General features: G+C 35.6%; 1 protein-coding gene across 1 annotated transcript in view; it reads right to left on the reverse strand.

Moving 5' to 3' along the window:
- ADGRV1 (adhesion G protein-coupled receptor V1) overlaps window positions 1-22,939 on the reverse strand; it is a 251,698-nt gene that overhangs the window by 116,521 nt on the left and 112,238 nt on the right. Inside the window, exons 79-84 of the mRNA XM_048931822.1 lie at window positions 19,576-19,983; window positions 18,462-18,646; window positions 17,020-17,269; window positions 16,719-16,858; window positions 15,027-15,187; window positions 13,802-13,902 (exon numbers count right to left, since the gene is read on the reverse strand). Of these exons, the coding sequence (XP_048787779.1) occupies window positions 13,802-13,902; window positions 15,027-15,187; window positions 16,719-16,858; window positions 17,020-17,269; window positions 18,462-18,646; window positions 19,576-19,983 (1,245 nt within the window). The remainder of the gene's footprint in view (window positions 1-13,801; window positions 13,903-15,026; window positions 15,188-16,718; window positions 16,859-17,019; window positions 17,270-18,461; window positions 18,647-19,575; window positions 19,984-22,939) is intronic.

Genomic DNA, 22,939 nt, shown 5'->3' on the forward strand with positions numbered 1-22,939 from the left:
ATCATATCTGATTAATCAAAGAACTAAATGAACAAAATCTGTATGTTAGTTACTATAAGCTTGTACATAGTTCATACACAAACAAGCACGTTAACAGATGAAGATAAAGATTTGATTTCTTCTGTATAAAAAAATCCTTGATATTTTACATCTCTTATCACGTCTAACTTTCCAGAGTTAAGAACTGAGTTTTATGACTTCTGTTAAAAACTTTTAAATTACTCAAAATTTTCCCATGAACAAATGTAATAGTCATCAGGAAAAATACTTCTAGCAGGATAAATGTACTGAAATGTAGACAATTTAGGCAGAACATGACTGATCCTTTCCTCGAGCTGTTACTACCTGTAAGTTCCAGATTTCCTACTCTGATAAGTTTTCAGTTCTCTACAAAGAATCAAGCTCCTGTCTTGGTGATACTGACTGCAGTATCTCAGTGTATACTACATGCTATCCTTACCTTCCCTAATCAGATCTTATTAGGCATTAAAATTGTTAGTGAATTGTACTTACTATATTCATCTACACAATTACAGCAGATCATGTGACAATTAAAAGGAGAACTCTTGTTTACTATGAAATGAAGTTGTTCTGGACTCGAATGGTGTCCTGCTGTGTTGTTTCACCGGAAAGAAGGCAACTAGCTCATGTTCACTGCCAAAGAAAATGCATTTGTAATGAAGTACACTAAAAGGACTTCCACAATATGAAAGAGCAAGGAGAGTACAGTGCCCAGTAACAACTTCTGGCCATGATCTGAAGAGTTAACAAGGGCTGCTGACTGGATACAGAGAACATAACAGAGCTAATGAGCTTAGCTAAATCAAAGAAATTCACTTTAGGATTGATGTGGAGAGTAATGTGTGTTGCAGGGAGGCATCAGAATGAGAAAGGCTTTAATGAAAGAGCATCAGAATGTCAAATTAAAGCATCAAGTATTCTATCACAGCTAAAGGTTAGATAAAAAGAGGTCACAGATGGTAATCAGTAGAGCAAAGAGGATTTTGGTGAAAACTGCTGAAAACGGTAGGAAGAAAAGGAGCACATACTGAATTTCAATATAGCAAGGGATGGGATGCAGAAGAGGATGGAGTGGAGAGATGCAAGTTACAAGCTTGAGCATGGTATGAGCCATTGTTAAGCAACATTGTTAAGCTGATTTTAAGAATGGAAAAAAAAACAAAACAACACAAGGAAAATTTCAATAAATACTGTGGAAGAAAACATTTTGTTTTCTCTACTTATGAAATAGTTTTATTTTAAGCAAAGCAAAGGGATTATTCTGGCCTCTTCATTTTTTATCACTCTAGCGCAATTCAGAGGAAAATGGTGTAGGCCTCATGAATTTGGAAGGCCTACAAGATGCTAAGTTAAAGATTAAGCATGGTTTATATAATCAGAATCTTCAGAAAAGTAAGGGATGACATTTCTCCAGTGCATATTCATCTTGGAATATCTTTGAAGTACTTTGAAAAGAAAACATTGAGTTTTGTGTAATTAAGGAGCAAACAGTATCCTAAACAGGTGAGAGCTCAAGAAAAAAAATGAAAAATCATGAAAGCACTGGAAAGTCATAACCAGCAGGCTCCCTAATATGTTATTAAGAAGATAGAGAATCACACAGAATCACAGAATTGTAGGGGTTGGAAGGGACCTCCAGGGATCATCGTGTCCAACCCCCCTGCCAAAGCAGGTTCCCTACAGCAGGTCGCACAGGTAGGCATCCAGGCACGATAAAACGTAGATATTTGATCATGCATAAATCATTTTTTGTAGCTTCTTTTTAAATCTTTTTAAATGTTTTCAGCTTAGTCTTATAGTCTGTTTTGGCTACTTTAGTCTTGTTTATATGGTTGAGTTAATTTCAGTGTTTTTCTCTCTCATCTCCATAATCATGTATCAAACTCATATATACATACATATAAGTTTATACATGTATAGGTATACATAAAGGATCAGTCTTTAGTCTAGTACAGTTTAAATGTCATTTTGAAATATGGAGAGTTTTAAGTAACTTTTTTTTTTTTTTTTAACACTTACAGGGAATTCCCAAAGAATGACATTAGTTCATAGTTTGAACAGCCTCAAAACAGCCTGAGTATAAGATCTAATATCAGTGTACTGCACTCAGATTTTTCCAGTTCTGAAACAGATTCCAGAATTAGACTTCTCTACTTGAGATACTTATTCCAAGGCAGTCCTGATGAAATAAGTGAACCTTCTCATAAGAGTAACTTACATTACATAGAAAAGTGAGAGAAATTGGCTTATTCTCTTTGTCTTCGGAAACATACAACTTCATACAAATTAAAACTATTCATTAATATTCAAAATTCAGAAAATACACCATGAAGGGCAATTTTTTATGCTTTGGCAAATAAACAAATAAATCAGTAATATCATTCTTACCAATCTAGCTGTGGCTATAATCAGAATAATAATTTGCAAAAAGTTACAACTCCTGAGTTTGACATAAAAAAAATTTCTCCAATCCTAGGATACTAAAATTCCATTTGTCCAATAGAAATAAAAGAAAAATAATGACATTTGTACATTAATTCTTTCTACATACAGTGTAGAAAAAAACATTTGCAATTACATAACACAGAAGTAGCTGATTGCCTTATTTCTCATATTGAAATTCTATCTTCTGCTTCTGATCAGTTATGAAATTCAGTACAGCCTAATAGGATGCTCTTAACACAGGAGATTGCCACCTGCTATTAAGACATATAGAACAAATAAACATCACCTTAACATCACACAATAATTTAAAGGAGGTCAATGGAAAATGAATATGCTTAATTTTTTTTCCCCTCAATTTCTTGTATCACTTGAAAACAACATAACCTACATAATATTCACCAAGGGCCTAAGAACCCATATTCACTATCCAAGTAAGGTTCCCAATTCATAGGGTCAGTGGGAAATATAGCACTACATGGATGGAAAAATACAAGATTACAAAACCCCCTACAGTAATACTTTAATGAAGGTTTTAAACTAACACAGACCTATTAAATAATGTCACATTTAATGAGTACTTAAATAATATCATTAATAATGCAGTAATTGGACCTCTTTACAAAAAGAAAATCTATTTAACACTGTCAACATTTCCGGCAATACAAGTTACTGAATAGTGTCTTATGCTTAGTTGTTATTATTTTTTAAACATAAATAAGCTAGAAATAATGAGCAAAAGCAACTTTTCCAGGAACTGCAGCCCAACCTTTTTGTTCCTAAAAAAAAACTCATAAAAAATCTTCAACGTACCACTACTGTCTATGTGTGATTATATAAGGTGAGGATATAAAATTACTATTGTACTTGTGTTGTCTTGGAATCATCTGCAATTTGGTCAGCCTACAGGATGCATGATTGTACTATACACAATTTCACAGAATATCTCAGTCTAAAGACAATCTAAAATATTATTTTTTGTATCTATGTATCCATTTTCAGAAAAGTTTTTAACTGTATACTGTTTCACATAGTTTATCAATTAATAAAACTAAATTTTCCATTCATCACCTAAGTTTTTAAATAAGTCACAGTTTAGACACTAAACTACTATGATGCTTACATATATATGTATAAATGTCAAATCAACCAAAATTTGTGGTTTTGTTCAGAATGTGGAGAGGATTTTTTTCTTAAATATAAATGCATGCTTGTATTTATTTATTTATTTTGAATAATATTCTAAATTTTAAATATTCCTATATTGACATTTCTTGAGAGATTAAATCATAACTTAATTATAAAAAAGAGGACACCTAAGAAAAACAAATGGGTCAAGTGTAGTTCCCATATCAGTAGTGTAATCTAGTAAAGAGCAATTTTACTAGAGAATTATCTTTGGATAATTTTGTGACTACTGCTTATAGAAATCAGACAAACGCTTTAACACTCCCAAAACTGATAGGGCTTTTGTTTTGATATTAGCATGACAAAGTTGTCACAAAAAAGAAGAAACTCACAGAGGCTAAACTCAACATAGTGAAAGCAATCTCACCGTAGTCAAGAGATAGTGATAGAATTCCTGTAAAGTAATTCAAGTAGTTATCAGCTTGACTGCTCTGATGCTGAGGAAGACTCCCACCACCTGAAGGGAGCATGGGAGGGCTAGATGCACTGAACAGAAATCAGCCTTTGTGTACAACCCTTCCATAGTTTGAGACAGTCACTGAAAAGCTAGAACTTTAAAAAGTCACGCAGCTGCCTCTGCATCTAAAAAAAACAAACAAGCAAAAACATAGGGCAGAATATGTATACGAATGTATATTACAGTATAATTTTCTTAGTCCCATATTTAGAGGATGTAAATTTTTGGGAGGCAAGTCTACTTTGTATCTAATTATGGGAAAATGAATTTTGTTATCAATTCATAATTTATTAATTACAAACTACACTAACATTCTTGTTATTATTTGTAACGTAATTTATAAAAGAAAATTTCAGGTCTGGTACCTCTGAATATTTACTGGGTCAGAATCTGAACACAAAGGTGGATTAAACAGACTTCAGTGGCATGTAGCAAGTATAGATTGGCTATCACATATAAACTGAAATAGAATATAAATCAAAAAGAACCAATACATGCACAGGATGGATTTCTTCCTGTTTTCTAGTTCCTCACAAAACTGGAGTCTACTCCCCCATTAGCTCAAGAGAATAGTGAATTCTAAAGGACCCTTCAGTTTTAGTACCCATACCATGGTGTATTGTTTTTCTACATTACATACAACAAAGAAATAAAGAAAATTGGCTGACAGAAGTTTGACAGAAGATCTGTGCAGCTTTCAAATCTACCTTCACACTATTAACAGGAATTTATCTACACTGCTTGACTTACACCAGTGTTCTGTATCAAAGTAAAGTCTGAGAGAAACAAGATATCAAGTAACAGAGACCACATGAAAGATTAGAAAATAAAATGAAGCTGGGGATTTATCTTCTAAAGGACTATGTGAGGTCTGTAGTATTCCAGCTTTTCTTCTTTGCTCTGCAAAAACCTCTAACAACACTTCAGTGCTTCAGCTGGAAATGGTGATGGTGCATCTCAAGAATCTACATACCTGCAGAGATGATACATCTACTTACTGTTCTGGGCAAGTTATAAGAGTATAAGGGAAAGTTTGATTTGGTTATTTGACTTGAAATAACTGAATACAGCTGAGGAAACCATCTGATAAATAATTACAGACAAAATATTTCAGAACAGGGCACTGTCTCTCAGCTTATTCTCTCAGCTATGAGAATACAATATACTATATGAATATTATATATTCAAATTCATATATATTATATGAATATAATATACTAACAGTCCAGCAAATTTTTCAACACTATTTGGCTGAAATTTAGCAGATAAGAGCTTAGAGTTTGGATTAAACTTGGAATTGAAAATTGAATTTTTTGAGTATGAACACAATAAACACATCTGGAATTGCACTACATGAAGCAAATAAATCATATTATTATTGGATTTTAAATGTTAATTGTTCAAGGAGGCCACAGTAACTCCAAAAATAAAAGAAAACTGAACAACAAGAAAAAGCAGAGATTAAATACAGAGTTCAGTCTGAGAAATCTTGTGTTATCAGATAGAGTAACAGCTGCTTTATTATGGAGGGTAATGAATGATAAGCAGAAGACAATTACAGTCTTGCACTGATCAAAGAGTAGGACTGAGGTCAAATATGAACTGTAAGGAAAAGAGTTATCTCTAGATTTAGACCTGATATTTAGGGACGTCTTAGTAGGACAGGGAAAAAAGGGGAACTTACACTTCAAGATGACTAATTCACATTCATGGCTTTACCAGTGATATCTGACTTTTCTGAACAGTGCTGTCTGTCACACGGAAGGGAGGGAGACACCTAGCCTACAGGGGGAACAGGCTGAGATAGCTGAGGTCCTTCAAACTGAAGAAGAGAATGCTCCAGACCTTGTCATGGCCTTGACCTACTTGAAGGGGGCTTACTGGAAAGCTGGGAAGGGAAGGGACTTTTTGTATGAGCATGTAGCAACAGAACAAGGGGAAATAGATTAAAACTAGAAGAGGGTAGGTTTAGACTAAATACTAGGAAGAAATTCTTTACTGTGAGGGTGGTGAGACACTGGAACGGGTTGTCCAGTGAGGCTGTGAATGCCCCCTCCCTGGAAGCATTCAAGGCCAGTCTAGTTGGGCCTTTGAGTGGGAAGTGTCCACAAGGGAGGTTGGAACTGCATGATCTTAAATGTCCCTTCCAACTCAAACTATTCTATGACAATTCTGTGATTCTCTGAAAGTGAATGGTTCAGCAGGAAGAAACCTTAAAAGAGCACTGAGTCCAAATGTCTGACAACTTCAGAGCTAGCAAAAAATTAAAGCATGTTATTGGGGCCATTATCTAAATGCCTCTTGATCACTGGGCAACCCAATTCTTCTCAGCCTCTACTCATAGGGCGTGCTTTCCTGCTCTATTATCAGCATTGCTGATAATGTTTCTGGATGCTTTCAAGCATCTACTTGATGCATTCAGTATCTATATATACATATACATAGTGCATAACCTGTCATGGAATTCTCCGAAATCACTGTTGCTCTCTCTACATACCTGCATCCCTTTTTGGGCACTAACTGTCACAGACAGATTGCGCAGCACCACATACTCTAACGAAGCCATCAGGTGAGCAGACTGTATAGAGCTATAGACTAATGGTAATGTAATGGTAATGTACTACTGAAAAATAAAACCCCAAATAATTTATATTTGCTCTTATGCAAATGCTTCTAGTTCTACATATGGATGAGTTTCACATATTCAGCAGAATGTTAGAAACTCCGGCAACTGTGAACCATTATCTTCAGAAAAGATTTTTTTTTTATATTGCATTATTTTAGAAAGCATTATTTCTTGACTTCTAAATTAGAGTAAGCTTAATAAAAGTTTTATTAGAAGTCTGATGCAAAATTTTCCAGTCCAAAAAGGCAGAGTTTCTGGAGTTATGTTCTGCAGAACAAAGAAATCTTACAATCTTAATGCTAGAATAGCCATAGCTCAGTTATTTTAAAATTCTATTAAATAAACATAACCAAGGATACATCGCAGAGGAAAAGTTTCACATAGGTAGAGAAAGATAAATGTGATCTTTCCATCACTGATTCATAGGATTTCATATCTCTAAAGGTGGCTGAAGAGCTAATACTGTTACTCATTGTGCATACAGATGGCACCATTTCATCTACTTTCTTTATTAGCTTCTACTCCTCTACATTTCCAGTGACACCACACTTACGCAAGGCTTCAAGAAACCAGTTTGACATTAACAAAGTATATTTTAACAACAGACAGAATTTGCCATCAAGTTCAACAATGAAAGCTTTTTGCTGTTCTAAGACAAACTTGAGAAGCTTGGACATCCACACTGACAATTAATCTGAAGTGATTAGTAGCTATAATTGGTTTCAGCTAGAAATAACTAATGAGCTTCATAGTATTAATGGCATATATTATTCTATATAGAATAGAAGGCAAGTTGCATGCTTATCTGAAATATAAAGGTTAATAAAGATTCATACATGAACATCGCTTTTATGTTTCCCAGGTCAAGAGTAGGACCAAGTGTATCATAATGAATTAATGACTTGGCAATTGTTAAAAGGGTTAAAGAAAAAATTAAAAACCACCCATCTACCCAAAGCCCTGCTCCAAGGTACGAGACTGAAACACTGCACCAACTACAGAGCACAATTAAATGTGAAGATTGATTTTGTTACAGAGCTCAGTCTTTTATCTCATGTGGAGATCTTTTGAGAATGTTGATATAATTGTCTCTAATTGAAATACACTAGTGTATTTAGATAATAGATATACTCAAGCACAACTTGAAATATTTTAAAAACACTTCGGAAGGAACCAATAGCAACAACTACTTTGCACCTGTAAAAAAGGTAATAGGAAGAGAAATTATTTGTATGTGCAAGATTTAGAGGATTGATGCATCTTTACAGAACACATCTGCATTGCATGATTTCTTTATTTCCAGTTCCCAATTTTTTTCTTGTTGTGGAAACACTTTTTTAAAAGGTCAGTCATCATCTTCCAGAGCTTCAATTAAAAAAAAAAAAAAAGTGTTTAGTTTCAAAACAGAAATAATTCCATAAATTATATCCAAACTTGAATTTTTATGAATTTGAATTCAGACATGTAGAGGGGAACTGCTCTGAAGGATCCCACTGACCGCATGTGACACTGTGAACAATTCATTTGTCACCTGTTTCCATATAGTGGTGAAAGAGCATATCATCAATAACTATGTTTCTAAAGACTTTTCCATGACTGAACATGATTTTTTCTTTCCTGCACATGAACATACACTTTGTATACTCTTTGTTTTTCCGTCCAACTAATATATAACACTTACTGCTTTTTTCTGTGATCATTTACATTTATATTTGTGTATTTCACAATCTTTCTCACGAGTTTATTCAGATCTACGATTTGTACTAGTTTCAAAATTCAGTACAATTATCACAGTTAACTGTGATCATTGGTAATCTGGTTTTTATGAAAATCTTACTGAATTATTTTTTATATACAGTCTGGACCCTGACACAATTCTGCCTGTACTTGCCAGATGAATCTTGCATAGTCAGTCTCTGGTGTCATTTACACCAATAATTAACCACCTTTAGTCTTTAAAAGTATTTTTTATCTAGTGTGTATGGAACATCAGCTAACTGGAGGATGTAAAGAAGAAAGTTACAAGGAAACTGCCAAAAATTGAATCAAAAAGACCATTTAAAAAAATATAAGTATATCCCAGCAGATGGAAATGTGAAAACAAATGAAGTGATCGTGGTGGTGTAAAAAGAGAAGCTGGCTAGCTTCTGTATATTGGTTAATATGACTGTAATTTGCTGCAAAGCAACACAACTGAGATACTGTTGCTCAAGAAAGCTGATGGATTTCTTCCTTCCTACGTTAAATTCTGCAGTTCTGATTAATGTTGCGCAGGTGTTCCTAAGGTCAGAATTTATGTGTAACAGCAAATGCAGAGAATCTTGTCTCCAAAAAGACAGGTCTGAAGAAAGCTTGTTAGCAGGCAAATGAGCAATGTGAGATTTGCTAATTAGGGGGAATAATAGCTATCTACATTTTTGTTATAGAAGAATGGCACACAAGTGGAATGAACAAAGGGAGATAAGAAAGGACACAGAAAATTTAAACAAGAGTTAAATAATTATGCTGAAAAGCATGAATCAGAGAGAGGGAGCAGAATAATTTTTCTCCTGGTAAAACACAGAGAAAAGGGATGAATGGGCAACTTGGAAATGCTGCTGTCTATTTCACTCTGCGTGTGGTCCCCAATAGTTTGTGATGTTGGTAAAAAGCAGGGGTGTAAAGAAAAAGAAAGAGCTGGAAGGCATTAACTGATAGAAATCTCATACCCTTACACTTTAAAGTGAAAAGTAGAACATTTGACTGTTTGTAATGAGGACAGGAGGTGTGAGATAATGTAGCAGAATTCTAACATATGTTACAGTATTGCTCATATATATGAGTTTTGGCAAACCCCAGGAGATAATTTCTAAGCAGATACTAACAGCCTGTGCATTAACACTATTTTATTAATGTAGTTCTAACGTCAGAGAAGTGAACAAGGACAGTAAAGTAACATTATCTCTAAAAGTAACAGAAGTAGAAGCAGATGAGTACTACCATAACAACCAGTTATCAGTGAGAGACCAAAATCATGTGTTAGTCGATGAAAAAAAAAAAACCAAAATTTAAATTATATGTGTATCTCAGATTTTAATTTTTAGAGATTCCATCACTTGTCCATGATTTCATGGACATGAGCACTTTTCCTTCCATCCTTCCTTTCAAGATCAGATAAAGCTAATTCAGGTGCTTTTAAATTTCAACACTCTTTAGAGTGTTAAAGTGATATCTCAAATCTTTTGTTATAGCACTGCACTGACCCTTACTTTCGCCTGGTCCTTGGCTTTAAATATCAGCAGATGGCTTCATGCTAATACCAAGCGTCTCAGTGTCACAGCAATTTCACAACGGTCTTCTCCCCACTTTGCACTCTCCGTAACAAGGAATTCTAAAGGCGAAATTGCTCCCTCTACTGGAAGAAAGGAAATATGCAGTAATGATGTTTCCGTAGGAATCGGTTCCCTTACTGTCCACGCGTCTAAGAGCGACTTGCTGCTTTTCTTAACAGTCCTTCCTTAGGATTATATTTTGTATTATGCCTATCCTCTGTGTTCCAGTGCCTGTATAAGAATTTCTTGACCCTAGTTCTAAGCCCAGTTCTAGACCCTAGGTTCTAAAAGATGCAATACACCTTATCTGTCATCTAAAGACAGCATGTATTTAAATCTAAAATGTGTACGCATATATACTTATGTATATATATGTAACAGCTTCAGTCACTACCATCTTGACATAAATGATCGTTTCTTCTAGTACAGACTTCTGATTAGCTTTGACGATCTGATTCTACTTGGGTACTGAGAACTCACAACTAGAAACATAATGTAATAGAGATAGGTCTTCAGAGCCTTCCTGATCATAAAATGACATTGCTGTATTATAAAAGTATTCAATTTAGATTAATCTACTATGAAATTGTACTTACACAAGCTAATAACCATGTCTCTACTTATTTAAAAAGCTAACTGCTTTTTAAAGAAGCTGAACAAATTTAAAATTGTGCTGACTTCGTGGGAATGACTGAAATCAGCTAAACAATAATCAATTCAGAATTAAATCAATTATTGGGAGGAAAATTTTAGGTGTTAGTTCTCACTGCAGAGGCAACAAAGAATATAAATTTATTCTTCAGTGTTATCGCGGCCTTATCATGAAGCTGAATTTCTAGAGTGGACAGCAACTCCAGTCCACTGGGTTTAGTTCTGTTTACTCTTGACCTCTTACTAGCTCTGTGGGCTGTTCATCTTCCTGAAGTGCTAACAACACTATGTTCTGCCTTGTTTACTCTTGTCAGGAAGGAAATCAGATCAGAAATCTCAGACCTCAAAACCAACTAGGTTTTATAAAGCAGATAAGCTCATCCAAGGCAGCGGGGTCTAATTGTACAGTAATGATACTTGCTAGGTCCATATAAATTTCATATGGACATAAAGTTTAGTGAAGTTCTGGACCAGGCTTGTTTAGAAATAGCATTTTAAGTAGTATTTTCATTTGCCTGACTCTAAAAAGCACACTAACTTTAAGGGAGATCTGAATTGCTGCAAAGACTTCTCTACTGCCAAGAGAGAGGCAGTACTTGCCTATTTGACCACTGACTGGCGTAAGTTGCTTCTGTGGCAGGTGGTACATAGTATCTCTCTACCCACTGCATACTGGAATATTCTTTTCAAACTCTTGATACATATAACAATTTTCTTTTGGGTTTTGATTATAGGGAAATAGAGATTTCCCCCAGGTTTTTAGGGAATGGTTAAGATCAACAATATTTCTGTTAACAAAGAAGTTCCATTTTCATCAAATGACAGATGTGGGCTCTATATGGCAGAATTTGCTACTTGATGTTTGAATGCTGAATTCTCAAGGAGTGTTTACCTTTCTGCTTTTGACTGCTTTTACAAACCATCCTGTTAGCTGCCCTTTTCCTATTCAAGTCCAATGTTTTTTCATGAGTCGCAGCCTTCAAGCACATTACTTCCATGTGAACCCTTGCTTCGGTGATCCTATTCCTGTAAAACCTCTTGGATATTTTATCACTTCATTCCAATGTATCTATTTCTAGCAGAATTGCGTTTTCCAATTTTGTCTACATCTGATTAAGTGATAAAACAGTTCTATCAAGTATTAGTTCTCAAGGCCGCAGTTTATCATTTTCAAATAAACGTTTAGCAATTTCTTAAACTAGGATTGTTTGCACAATTTGATCTTAATAACACATATCTTACATGCTTGTTTGCACATCGGCTCAGGTTGCGTAAAACAGCTTTCAGGCAGCTAAACATAGTAAGTCTTCTTCATCTTGCATTTGTGTTGAATACAATGGAAGAAAGAATCTGACTTGTCAGCTTGATAAGTGCTATAGACATGATGAATGATGTTGCACTAGCTTGAAGACTGGCAAAATTAGCAAATATATGCTATTGTTCGGCAAAAATAAAAAGGATTACAAGTTTCCCTATATGACGTTTCCTCTATTTAGACTTGAACTCTGCATTACTGGCCAGAATAACAAGCCATTTGTACACAATTACTACTGTCAGCAAATTGTTCACGCTCAAATATTCCAAAGAAATAGCTACACCACAGATACAGAGAGCAGCTCGCACACAAAAATCAAAACTTACCATACATGTGTGCCACTCATAATATTCAGTGTCTTCCACAGACACAGAGCATATGCTGTATAAATGGCCTAGATTTATACATATGGAAATTTGCTGAGTATGTGATGCATCAAGCCAAGTAAGCACGTACAAACAATCTATGAAGTGCTTATTCCAAGACAAAAGCATAGCAGTTCCTATTATGATTCTAATCCAGGTTTACAGTTTGTCAAAAATGAGAACTTCACTGATGAGTAAAAGCCTATTGATGCTGTGAATTGTGTTCATGCTATACTTTTTCAAGTACAGAAATCTTCACCTAAATTTACTCCAAAACTGAAAATCTCAGCTCTCTCATTTTTCTTCCTTGAGATTTTTCAGAATTGTTGCATGAATTTTGATGACAAATAGGATGGCTAAACAAACTAACAAATAACCGAGGATTTGAGACGTAACATATTTCGGTAATGTCATGTTTCTCTGAGTAAATACCATAATGGAGAAAGAAAAAGTTTTAGAAAGGCTTTAGAAAGTCTTTTATATCTTTTTGGTGAGATCCCTCAAAACTGGGTATACTGAACATTCAAATGTATGTTGTTGGAGGCTTTAGAAACGCTCAGTTAGCACTGGAAGCTTTAGGTCCATGGAGAAGACTGAAATGGAGGTTGGATTTTGTGAACCGCTATTCTCCTTCATTGAGAGAGTAAACACAGAGCAGGCATAGCCTTGAAAGAACGAGTTACTGAGTAATGTGCTGAAAAGGTTTGACTGCCATCTACAGATAATACTAATTAGTGCATTGGTAGCAACTGAAAAACAGATCATACAGCACAAATGTTTAAGGGAAGTTAATTATATACATATATATGGAATGTGACTAACTTGAAAAGCTGCTTCTATTTTTTTCTGGCAAAAAAATTTAACTTTATAAAGCTACCTTCTTTCTGCAGATTGGTTTGAGATGCACTAGCTGTAAATTCAGCGTTTACCTATCTGAATATAACTAGACAAAGATGCAAAGTAGTACACTTTTCCTTTTATTTGTTAGCAATAATTAAGTATTCATTTTCATGTTAAAAGTTCTTAATTGAAAATGTATTAAATAACATGACATCAGAAGTATTAGTGAAAACATAAAAATTTAACTGCATAGTAAATAAGTAATCATACCTATACTTTCTAAATACTTGTAAGAGGACATAGCTGTACTTATCACAACACAGACAACTGTAAATGAATTTTCTTTCAGCTGTTCAGAATAGCTAACAGTACTCCAGTCCACTCCTGTCAAGAACAACCTCCTTTATTACCTCTGTCCTAAAATAGTTTTCTTTTTCAAAAAGCTGCTGTCAAACTGCCAGATAGGAGAGGGATGGGGAGGGAAGAGGAAGGGAGGAGAAGGTACTCACACATGTCCATGGAACTGACAGAAAGGAAAGGAAAGATTTGCTTAATTTACACTTAGAGACCTCAGACTTTTCTTACCTGAGTACCCAAACAAGCAACCATCATGTGTGTGAGAAGTTTAGCTGCAAACATTGCACATCTGGTGCAGAAAAGGTGAGAGATAATAGCCAAAGTGAAACCTACACAGGAACAAGAAAAATGGAAATTTAAGGCTTCGACTAATAAACTGTGCTACAGAAAGACAACGTTGGCACTCTTGAAGGTGCAGATCATGATAAAAAAAAAAAATAAAAGAACAAAAACTTAAGAGAACATTAATTTTGTGTCACACTTTCATCACACATGAATTTACTTTTAATACCTATTTTTCAGAGGACTGGGAGCTAAAATAATTACATAACGTAAAGCAATCATTTTTGCAAAGTGATTTTTTTTATTTCTGCACATGGAGAATTGCTGTAATAATGAAGTATAAAGCAAAGAAATCATAAATCTCTCATGGAGGAGACCCAGAACACCATTTAAGGACCTGAGGGATACACCAAGAATCTCTTTAGCATATTTTTTTGGTGATCACATTACTTATATGTTCTGCTTGCACAGTGCCCAGAAACAAGTGAAGAAGGAAGTACTTTATTCAGGACTGACTGCAGCGCACAAATGAAATGCAGTGTGAAAGGTGCAATGTCAATAATCTTTAAAATTTAGATCTCTTTCTTCTCTGAGGCCTTGAGCCTTTTTTAAATGCTACTATAGCTGTCAGTAAAAATAATCACGATCCTGGTTAGTTTAAACTCTTGTTCTTCTCCCAAGATGTCAGACTGCAGTTGGGACGCAGAATGGAAGGAAACTCTATACATGACAGGGAGTCTATCACCCTCAGTTTGTCACTTCTGAGCGTAAACTATAAACTTAAATTGTCAAAGAATTTTCAGGTGAAGTACAAGAGTGATTGAAAGACTTGACAAAAAAAGGATGACTTTACTGCTGTGACAGACAGAGAAGGGTTTCGGGTTTTAGGTTTTTGCCCTAAATAATTGTCATCTTCCACTTTCGCATGGTTCAATAAATAACATGGAAAACAACACAAGGAAAACAACATACTTCTCTCCTGCTCTGCATTTTTCTTCAGTGTGAAAATTTCTAAATGTACGCATACCAGCCCTGATAGCAACTTATATAGAATGAAGTTAGTTAATACTTCTCCAGTTAAAAAGACTGTCACGAGTTACTAAAATTGTTAAAAATCAATTAATCTTTCTGGTCATTAGAGGCTGATAATTAGAAAATTGTATCTACTGACCTGAAATGCAGATGAATCCAGAAGAGAAAAAGGCCTCATTGTATGAAGACAAGTCGTCTGTTTGGGCATACACCGCATAAATGGACATATGAGAACAAGCGCACTCCACGTAGTTTGATGTGTCATCAATCACTCTGCAGAACCCACTATCAGATAACCAACTGCAGAACAAAGATTTACAAAGTTGTAATTGGATTTGTGTAATTTACATGGTAAGCAACCTTGAAAACTTTTACTGTATCTCTGAAAAACAAAGTTTTCTAAACTATTACAAGTATGTAAATACTTCATTGTGATCTCTTTCCTAATAAAGCATTTACATGAAATTAAAATATTATTTATAATCTTGTTTTCACTTTTGTTATTAAAAAGAAATTCTGAATAGATGATAATGAATGTCTTTTTTCCATTAAAGAATTTCTGTAGTCATATTTTTAAAGGTTCTGCAACAAATATGGGGCTGATTGTTTAAACTGTTGGTCACTTGCACTATACCTTATTCCACTCTGAAGAATAATTAATTTTATACTGATACTTGCTGTTTTGAAATTACCATCATGTTCTGTTTGTCCTTCAGTACTGCTGAACTGACTTGGGAAGAGGATAATGCAGGTGACATATCTAATAATTTCTAATGGAAAGTATATCTTGTCTATGATAGCAACTAGATAAATTGGGAGATTATAGGTACATCCTGCTGCCCCTCCCTTCTGCAAAGAAATAGTTTATATCAGTTTCAGACTGATCAAGCCATTTTAATGATATCAGAGTCAAAACAATTAGATCTCACAGAGTACAGAACAAAATTATCTTTGAATTCACCAATTTATTTTGTGTGAATAGGAAAGACACAGACTGAACATTGGAGCACTGGAGAACCACAAGCAAAACTGTTCCACTGTTTACAATAGTATGAATAGTATGGTAAGAACAGAAAATGATGAGAGGTCTGTCATCTCTTCTGAAAAACATTAAGTTAGTAGCACTGATATTCAGAACAAGCAGCTGGTGTCTTTTTTTAAAAAAAAAATAAAAATCATCGCCTTATATGCATTGTAGCTGGTAACAGAGAGTGGTATTAGGGGAGCTAAAACGTGATCATTCTGATCTTACTCTTCCACAGGCATCCTTTTTGAGCCACTATGGAAGACAGATTACTGGTCTAAATAAATCCTACGTCTGCCCTTAAAAAGTTTTATTTTATTTCACTTATACATTTACTTCTCTTATAGACACAGAGAAAAGACTCTATGACAGCAAAATTAGTAATATCCTGAGTATATCAGTGACTTGAAGCAACCCTGGACAAGCATGTTTAATAGTTTACTTCTGTAAGAATGGATTTTAAGTGCTGTCTGAAAACAACTGTAAAGAGGTAAAAAATGTTAAGAATGACAAAGTAATGCAATTCTGGAATTTATGGCCTGTCAGCTCTGCCTCATTTTTACATATGGTATTTTGGTGAAATAAGTTAAAAGTAGAAGTCTTAGAAATGCCTCAGCTACAATAATTAGCTAGTTTATTGTACAAAAATTTTTGTACAGTATTATAATGTCTAGAAAAGTAAAAAAATAAAAAATACATAAAAGGAAATGGGAAGAATTTTATACTTACAGGTGACCTAATCACAGTTATCATATTTTAGACAAATACACGGGTTCACTGGAACATTAAACAGATGAATAAAATAACCTTTCTGAAGCCTGATTCCAAAGGAGACATAGAGACTTCTGTGGAACAATCCGACTTCCTGTAGCATAAATCCGATAAATTACTTCATTGCTGTCTTTCAAAGGGTGTGAGCTCTGACTCTTTAAACTCATAGAAAAAACCTGAAATTAAATACAGATTTTACTGAAATTCCTCAGTCAGTGCTCATTTTATTCAGAAACACACACACACACACACACTATTTTAAGTGAACCTTGTTGGTTTTGAGCAGTACTTTAACCGAGTGGATTTATTGTAAAAATAAATTGTATTATTTTCAAACCTTGTTCTTTAGGGCAAGTTCTTTATCTCCAGTGAGAAACCACTGCTGACTGCTGTATTCTGTGAACTGTATAGATTCACAATTCTCTTCTTGGGGAGGAGATAATACAACAGAGACCTTTAATAAATGCTCAGGCACTTGAATAGAATCCCCGTCTCTTCCATCAAATCTGTGTCCATTGATTTGCTGAGGATACCAGTTGTGAGCCATTATTGCAATGTATGGACAGCTATCAAGGATATTTTTGCCTCTGTTAAAATGGAAAAGCAACAGATAAGTGGAATTGAGCTTCAGCTGCTTTTCACAGAGTGATTCTAAAGTGAATCTGTAATTAATACATTATTCCTCCACAATTTAAGGTTTTAAGGCATTTGATAGACCTTCAGCTGCTGAAAAAAAAAAAAAAAAGAAAGGCTGAAGTATTATAGACAAAGTATCTATGCATGTAGTAATTACATATTCCAAATCCTCTGTTTCCCCTCAGGGTTTTGTTTATCATGATGTACAAACAAAATTACTCCCTGGTAAATAAAGTTATTCTTTTTATAACTTGATGTGGAACTGAGTCTACAAGAGGAAGAGACATCAAAACTGATGACCTGCTAGTAGATAATGCAAATAAACTCAGAAAAAAAAATTGTAACTTGCAAGTTCTGTTCTGAGTAACATCTGTATCTACGTCATTTACTGCCTTTCATGCTGAGATAGACCTCAGACCCCCTACAGAAAGAAATAGGAAAAAAAATTACATTTCCAAAATAAGTTGAGATAGAATCTAAATCATGCTGATATTCACAGACATGGATTACGAAAACCTTTATCCTAAAATTCAGACAGATAATCATTAATAGATTCTCAGTGGGAGAAACACACTGTTTAAAAGCACCTGTGTCATAAATGATGATTATCTACTTCCAAAGCCAACTAATGCCCCTACACATTAGTCTGACCACAAGATACTATGCACTTGTAGATCAAGGTAGCAATTTAACATAATTTAAAATAATGTTCAAGTGAACAAAACCAAAGAGAAAAATCACAGAATCCCAGAATTAAGGTGCCAGTAAAACTTGTGGCTTCCTTACTCTCACTCACCCAAGCCTTAGAAGTAGCTCCCTACAATGTAATTACAAATTATTTTCCCAAAAATATTAATGGCCCTTTTTCCTGAGAGTTTTTGAACTAAAGCTGAATGAACAGGTCTGAGACTTTCTAACTTATCCTCACAGCTATCCTGTATCAGTGCACAGGTTATTTATGACACCATGTCGTAGTGCCTATACTGCATTTTGTACAACTGTTGCAGAGCACAACACAGTGTCGTTAATGCATCATGATAGGCAACACCCATATCTAAAAATTCCACTTAAATGTTCTCATGTCTGTGTCAGCATTTTTTGTCATATATTTCAAGTAAAAACTATGAATTCACATTCACTAACCTCTCCCCCGGTGATCCACACATTATCTCAGTCAGCAAAGAAAAAGCAAACTTCTCAGTCACGTCAGCAAGCAGGCTATATCCTCGTGTGTCCTTGCGTTTTGGACTAGCGAGAGCACAGAGTATCTCATAGAAAAGGCTTCTACTTTTACCAGAGAGTAAATGTTTGTCACCTATATCTGTAACCTATTGTGAAGAAAAAAAATATTGAACAGCATTCTATGCACAGAAGTCTGCTTAAAACATTTCCTCACACTGAACTCTTTTATCATTTACTACATTTTAGTTTCTCTACCAGCGTTATTTCTGAAAGTTCAGGAAACTTTTTTCAACTTCTAATTGCTGCTACCAAGATATGAGGAGCACTCTACTGACAAAATTACATAAAGATATGCTTACTAAATGGAGTTGATAAAGAACCCATGTGGTATTCATTCTTTCAAAAACCAAAACTGTTATCCTTTGGAGAATTTTTGACATGAAGAGTGTTATAACGTCCAATAATGTCTACATGCTTGTTTTCCAGTTTGTGTGCATTATTCCAGAGGTGCAGAAGAGCCAGAATGCCACAAAAGTAGACTACTAGACTCAGACTTCTTACAGAATTTAATGCAATGCTAAAATGCCCAACTATAGCACCAACTCGATTTCCAAAGCTACTGCAAGAGTAAAGGCAAGCTATATGCCTAGTTAAGAGTACAGTGGACTCCAGTTGGCCATGGTATGATCTGTCCTTGTGCTGACATCAGAAGCTACGAAAAACTTACTGTATTGTGCCAGGGCTAGAACCAACAAAGATGCCTTCAAGAAACAGTAAGTTCTCTAAAAGTATAGCACTGAATAAAATTCTGTACAGCAGGAAATCGTGAGCTATGTGTAAATATGCAAAATTAATATTGGTTGCTTTTCTCAATCTAATTGTTCTATGATTTCCTGTCATCATCCTCATTAGCAACAAATTTCTTCCTTGACTGTGGTACCTGTGATTTCTATTTTTGCTTCCACAATCTGGGAAGTAAATTCTGGGTCCCTGTTATGAATTATAACTTTGATCTTATTATAGATCATACTTACTGAAGTCATTAGTTTTTCAAGAAACACCAGGAAACATTTACCTTATCTATTACGTGCATCACAGCAGTGAGCTGTTCTTCAGTAGTTTCTGCGGCCACCTTGACATTCAGATTCTGAAGGACTCTTTGTAAAATTGTGTCATCAAGAGGCTGATGCAGTTGATCAATCAGCATCCAGAATGGCAAGGACCCCATGTCTGAGACAATGGTGACATTAGCAACACCATAGACATCATCTACTCGGGCACCTCCTGTGGGATTAGAAAGCACAACCTGGAAGCGTTTAGGAAATGGGTTTAATGACGCTGTCTTTGGAGTAAGGGTCACATCCAGAAACTTATTTCTTTGCCCAGGTTCAAAAGTCAGCAGACCTTCTGCTCTGGCAAAATCTTGTCCCGCAATAGCTGGAGATATGAAAGTCCGACCAACAGTTTCAGGCTTTTGCAGTTCCTTAAAACAAACCAAAAGAGTTTCAGGTGACATGATGACAGATAAGATTGTTCAAAAAAAGCTGCTGTTGAACAAACATATGTTAAGTGGGTAAACTTCAGTTGCATAAAACAAAATCTCCTTTCAAAATGTACTTCCTAAGAGTGATTATAACTATTACATTATATGAAATACGTCCCAGAAACAGAAATCTATCACTTTTGATCACTGGGAACATAGAAGAAAGAATTACATATGTCTGAATCAGTAAAGAGGTTCTCTCTCTTTTTCGAGAAAAAAAAAATAATCACAAAGCTTTTCTGGATAAACAGAAATCAATAAGGTGAATTCCAGAAGGATCCATGTAAGTTTATATATGCAGGATGAAGCGCCATCAATTCAGTAAGTAAAAACTCTGTAAGTAAAAACTATACAAATGCTAAGTAAACATTCCAGAAATATGTGGCAAAAATAATATGACCTGGTAAAAGTTTGAATTTCAGTATACCTACTTTGAAGAAGAACCATCAATTTAAGACTAAAAGTAAAAAAAAAGTTTACTAAAGTAAAAAAAACAAGTTTTTAGAATAAATATAGAATACATATAGAATATATATATTATTATTTAATATTTATAGAATAAATGCACAAGGCAGACAGATTAACTTATCTGGGAATGCTATGCAGCATCATTGCCCCATGAAGTATCATTATTTTTTACTTTATGTGAGGTTTGTAGGAACTGTTTCATTCTTCACATTCTTTTTGTCAGTTACCATAACTGTGAATTTATATCTGGTAATATAATAAGCCTTCCTTATGTGGAAACTAACATTCTGAACTACTGTTCAAATGTATGACTTTTCAATAGTTTTTAGTCATTTTAAGTACAGAATATAACCCGAATCAAGTGTTCTTGAAAAGCTCTCTTACTATATAGAGCAAAGATTTTTATTTGTGAAGTATTAGACCCCTTTTGAAAACATTTTGGTTTAACTAGAAAAGTTTACTTATGGAATAAATAAGATATTTTTTGAATTTGCAGGGGAACAGTAGAGTGAATCAGTGTGGTGTCCACATGTTCACATTTACTCTGAAGTAAGATCACATCATCTGTGTCAATTCTAATGAAAATCATAAAAATCACAGGATTCTAATTCTTGGCTTGGGTAGTAAGAGGCCTTAAAGACTATTTACCTCCCGGCTGCAAGCTGATTGCCACCTACCCACCATTGTCTGCCCAGAGCCACATCAAACCTGGCCAAGGATGTGGTACCTAACCATTTCTCCAGATAGCCTGTGCCAGTGCCTCACCAACCTCTGAGTAAATAATTTCCTCCAAACATCCACCCTAAGTCTCCTGTTAGTTTAAAACCATTCTTCCTTGTTCTGTTACTACAAAATCATGTAAAACGTTAGTCTCCTTCCTGTTTATAAGCTCCCCTTAAGTACAGGAAAGTTGCAATGAGGTCTCCCCAGGGCCCTCTCTTCTCCAAGCTGAACAAACCCAGCTCCCTCAACCCGTCTTCACAAGGGAGATGCTCCAGCCTTCTGATCATTTTCTTGGCCCTCCTCTGGACTTCTTTCAAGAGTTCCATGTCCTTCTTGTATTGGGGACCTCAGACCTGGATGCAGTACTCCAGATGGTGCTTCACAGCAGAGTAAAGAGGAACTATCACTTCCCTGTCCCTGCTGGTCATCCCCCTTATGTTGCAGCCCAGGAGGATACTGTCAGCCTTCCAGGCTGCAAGTGCACGCTACTGTCTCATATTGAGCTTTTTGTCCACTAGAACCCCCAAACCCTCCTCCACAGGGCTGCTCTCAATGAGTTCTTCTCTCATTCTGTAGACATATGAGATCACTTCAAGTGCAACATGTGGCACTTGGCCTTGCTGAGTCTCATTAGATTCACAGGGGATCACATTTCGAGCTTGTCCAGTTCCTTCTGGATGGCATCCCTTCCTTCCATCTTACCAACTGCACCACTTGGCTTGATGTCATTTGCAAACTTGCTGAGGGTGCACTCCTCCCCACCCCATTATCTGGGTTGCTGATAAAAATGTTAAAGACCACCAGTCCCAAGATGGATCCCTGACAGATGCCCTTCACCTGGACATAAAGCCATTGACCACAACTCTGTTGCTGCAGCTATCCAATGAATTCCTTATTCACTGAATACTAAATTTTTCAAATCCATCTCTATTCAACATCTCTCTCCAACAGTAAGCATGTAGTGTGGACCACGTCAAATGCCTTGCAACAGTCAAGGCAGACCACATAAGTTGCCTTTCCTTTGTCTACCAATGCCAGCAGTCCATCATAGAAGACCAACAGACTTGGGTGATGGATGATCTGCCCTTGGTGAAGCCACACTGGCTGTTCTGGATCAGCTCCTTGTCTTGCATCTGCCTTAACATAGCTTCCAGAAGGAACCATTCCATGACCTTTCCAAGAACAGAGGTAAGGCTCACTGGCCTGTAGTTCCCTGCCAACACATCTTAAAACTGGGAGTGATTTTTCCCTTTTTCCAGTCACCTGATGACCATAGCCTTTCAATATAATGGAGAATGGCTTGGCAACTACATCAATCAGTTCCGGCAGGACCCTGGGATGCATTCCATTGAGCCCATAGACATATTCAATTTCATGAGGTGATCATGCACTTGCTCTTCTCTTAAAGACAGAGAAATTTTTCTCCCCAGACCCTGCCTAGAGGTTCACAGACTTGAGAGATGTAGGAAACATGATTCCTAGTGAATGCTGAGGCAAAGAACTTGTTGAGTACCTGAGGTTTCCTCCTTGTTCCCTTCCAGCAGAGAGTTAGGAATATGGAAATAAGTGGTAATGACTAGTTCTGATTACCAGTGGTCAATACAGATAAGAGTCTGTTTCCACTAAGAGTCTCATATTTTATACCTGGTATAACGTATCCTCAAACCTAAAACTGTCTAAAATAGAATTGCTATATAAAAAATGG

Source organism: Lagopus muta, chromosome Z (genome assembly GCF_023343835.1).
Source record: "Lagopus muta isolate bLagMut1 chromosome Z, bLagMut1 primary, whole genome shotgun sequence".
Classification (NCBI taxonomy): Eukaryota; Metazoa; Chordata; class Aves; order Galliformes; family Phasianidae; genus Lagopus; species Lagopus muta.